The sequence below is a fragment of the Haplochromis burtoni genome, unplaced genomic scaffold (genome assembly GCF_018398535.1).
Source record: "Haplochromis burtoni strain Fernald_Lab_line unplaced genomic scaffold, NCSU_Asbu1 Contig_233, whole genome shotgun sequence".
NCBI lineage: Eukaryota > Metazoa > Chordata > Actinopteri > Cichliformes > Cichlidae > Haplochromis > Haplochromis burtoni.
The window spans coordinates 952,212-954,534 of NW_024582594.1; the positions used below are offsets into that span (position 1 = coordinate 952,212).

Sequence of the window (2,323 nt, forward strand, 5' to 3'; positions counted from 1 at the left end):
CGGAAGCCCCAAATGCAATTTCATTGTTCTCTGACAATGACAATAAATAAATAAATACTAAATACGAAATATGTGTAACAGTTTGTGTTTGGTGAAATTTGCTGAGCAGTTTCAGACACTACATTTGAAGTTAGCTGCCCCTTGCTTACAATGTACTTCTGTAGCACCAGCTATATGATGAAACGGCTTCATTAACTGAAGGTGCTCACTTTAACCACCAGCTGTAAAGACTATCCTTGTGGAAATGCTGTGTCAGTCCAGCAGGTACTTTTTTTAATCATGAAGGAAAGCTCTTACTGCGGGCCACTCTAATTTAGGTGACTTTCCCATGATAAGTCTAATTAAACCAGATTAATTTCTTAAACGAAACCTCTTACTGGTAGATAATCTTTATCAACATTATAAAATGCCCTGTAATTGTATTCCTGGACTAAGACGTATTCAGGTGTAGTGAACATGAGACGTAGAAGATCGAAATGACTCACGCCGAAATAAATACATTAAAAATCTGTACATAAATTTAAAAAAAAAACCTTTAATTTGACCAATATTTTACAATTAATCTACATATAGTATACTGTTAGTTTTTTTTTGTTTATTTACCCATTATTTAGTTATCATTTATCAATATTTCTCTCTATGTTAATATTTATGGAAGTCCTGCACCACTTTCATAACCTTGTTCAGAGTCATTTTCAAGAGTTAAAAACATAGATTGTATATAAAAGAGGAATGTTGTGATATTACCATCTTATAGCTACAGATACCTCCTAAGTGCTAAGTAATATACAAATAATGCACAGCCTCTTGGGCAGGCGAACAACACACTGTATTATTATTATTTATCACGCCATTCTGATAAAATTGTTTAAAAGGCACCAACAACACAAACACAGGAGTGAGGATAGGTCAGAGGGAGAAACCAGGCCACCTACAGCTATCTGTGTCTGTGCGCCTGTCAAACAAAGCAGCCATGCTGCTATGAGTAGCACCTTCCTACTCAGCTGACCCAAACACACACGTTCATATATTGCTTTTATCTATACCTAAGGACTTTCTTACAATTATACACACACACACACACACTCGGGGGTCAGTACCCAAGGATCCTGCAAGACAACCTGCTCAACCACCTGAACCAAAGTTGCCCAGATGCAAAACAATCCAGCATCGCAAACAGACTCTGCAGACAGTCTGACCTGCAAAAACTATTAATTTTCAACATTTTTTCTGATGAAAGTATGTTAATGGATATTAGTTTGAGGACCGAACTTTATGCAAGTCAGTGTGAGGAAGACTGTTCTGTTTTTTTGCACCCATACTTCTACTGTTATGAAATTATTCTCCACCTAGATTTTTTATCTTTTTTCCAATTACTGAACTAAAATAAAAATTGTTTGTTTGGTTTCTCTTCCTTCCCCATAGATTAGACAGAGAGTGTTAAACACACACTTAGCGGGTCTGTCGCCGTGCTGTGGCACGCGCTATTTACAAGTGTAAACACTCCCAAACTTCCCAGCAGCAGTATACACATGCACGAGGACACTCCTCAACTTACAGCGCGTGTCTGGCCCCTCCTCATCGTGATCCCGTTATCAAAACATCAGCCTCTACTAGATACAGTAGCTGCTGAGAGCGAAGCAGTGACAGAAAGCAGTCCGGCTGTTTGCAGAGAACACCTGGATCTGTTCAATTATGGACGCTTCGGTAAAAACAGCAGGAAAATGCACAGAGGCAGCGAGGGGGGATTTAAAGGAAGGTGAAGTGGCACAGAGCTCCCGCGGCTGTTGCCAGAAATGTGTCCCTGGATTCATTCCGACAGTTTACCGCAATGAGCTTGTGCAACTTTTCAAACTAGCGGGACCAGTGGTAAGACTGTGTGGACACAACAACTGAATAGCTATATTTAACTGTAGTGGTGTTTTTATTCGGACATTATTTGGCATCCCTGTTTGTCGCTCTCTGTGTGATGTTACTGACAGGAAGAGCTGATTTACTACAGACGTTGTGCCATGTGTCAGTAAACTTGGGACTCGTTCTTACGACTGTGTTATATCTCGTCCCGTTTGTTTAAACTAAACAAACCCGGGACTGTAGGACCGAGCTGTTTATATCTGTTTAGTTGCTTAGACAGGTTTGTGTTAGGTTTTGTATTGTTGGTTGTCATTTATGCTTAGAAATATTTAACCATGTATGCTTAGAGGTGTATAATTAATTGTGTAGTGATAGGTTGTGTGATCTTTAACAGGCTGCAGAGGCTTGGTGTGTATTCCACACTAGAATGCACACCCACATCCTGGGAGCACGAGAGAGGTCGTACCTT

The 2,323-nt window shown here is 39.8% G+C and overlaps 1 protein-coding gene across 1 annotated transcript in view; it reads left to right on the forward strand.

Moving 5' to 3' along the window:
- The first annotated feature begins 1,075 nt into the window (after positions 1 to 1,075).
- The window catches only part of LOC102288637 (multidrug and toxin extrusion protein 1), a 9,462-nt gene continuing 8,214 nt past the window's right edge, over positions 1,076 to 2,323 (forward strand). Inside the window, exon 1 of the mRNA XM_014340805.2 lies at positions 1,076 to 1,869. Within this exon, the coding sequence (XP_014196291.1) occupies positions 1,696 to 1,869 (174 nt within the window). The 5' untranslated portion in view covers positions 1,076 to 1,695. The remainder of the gene's footprint in view (positions 1,870 to 2,323) is intronic.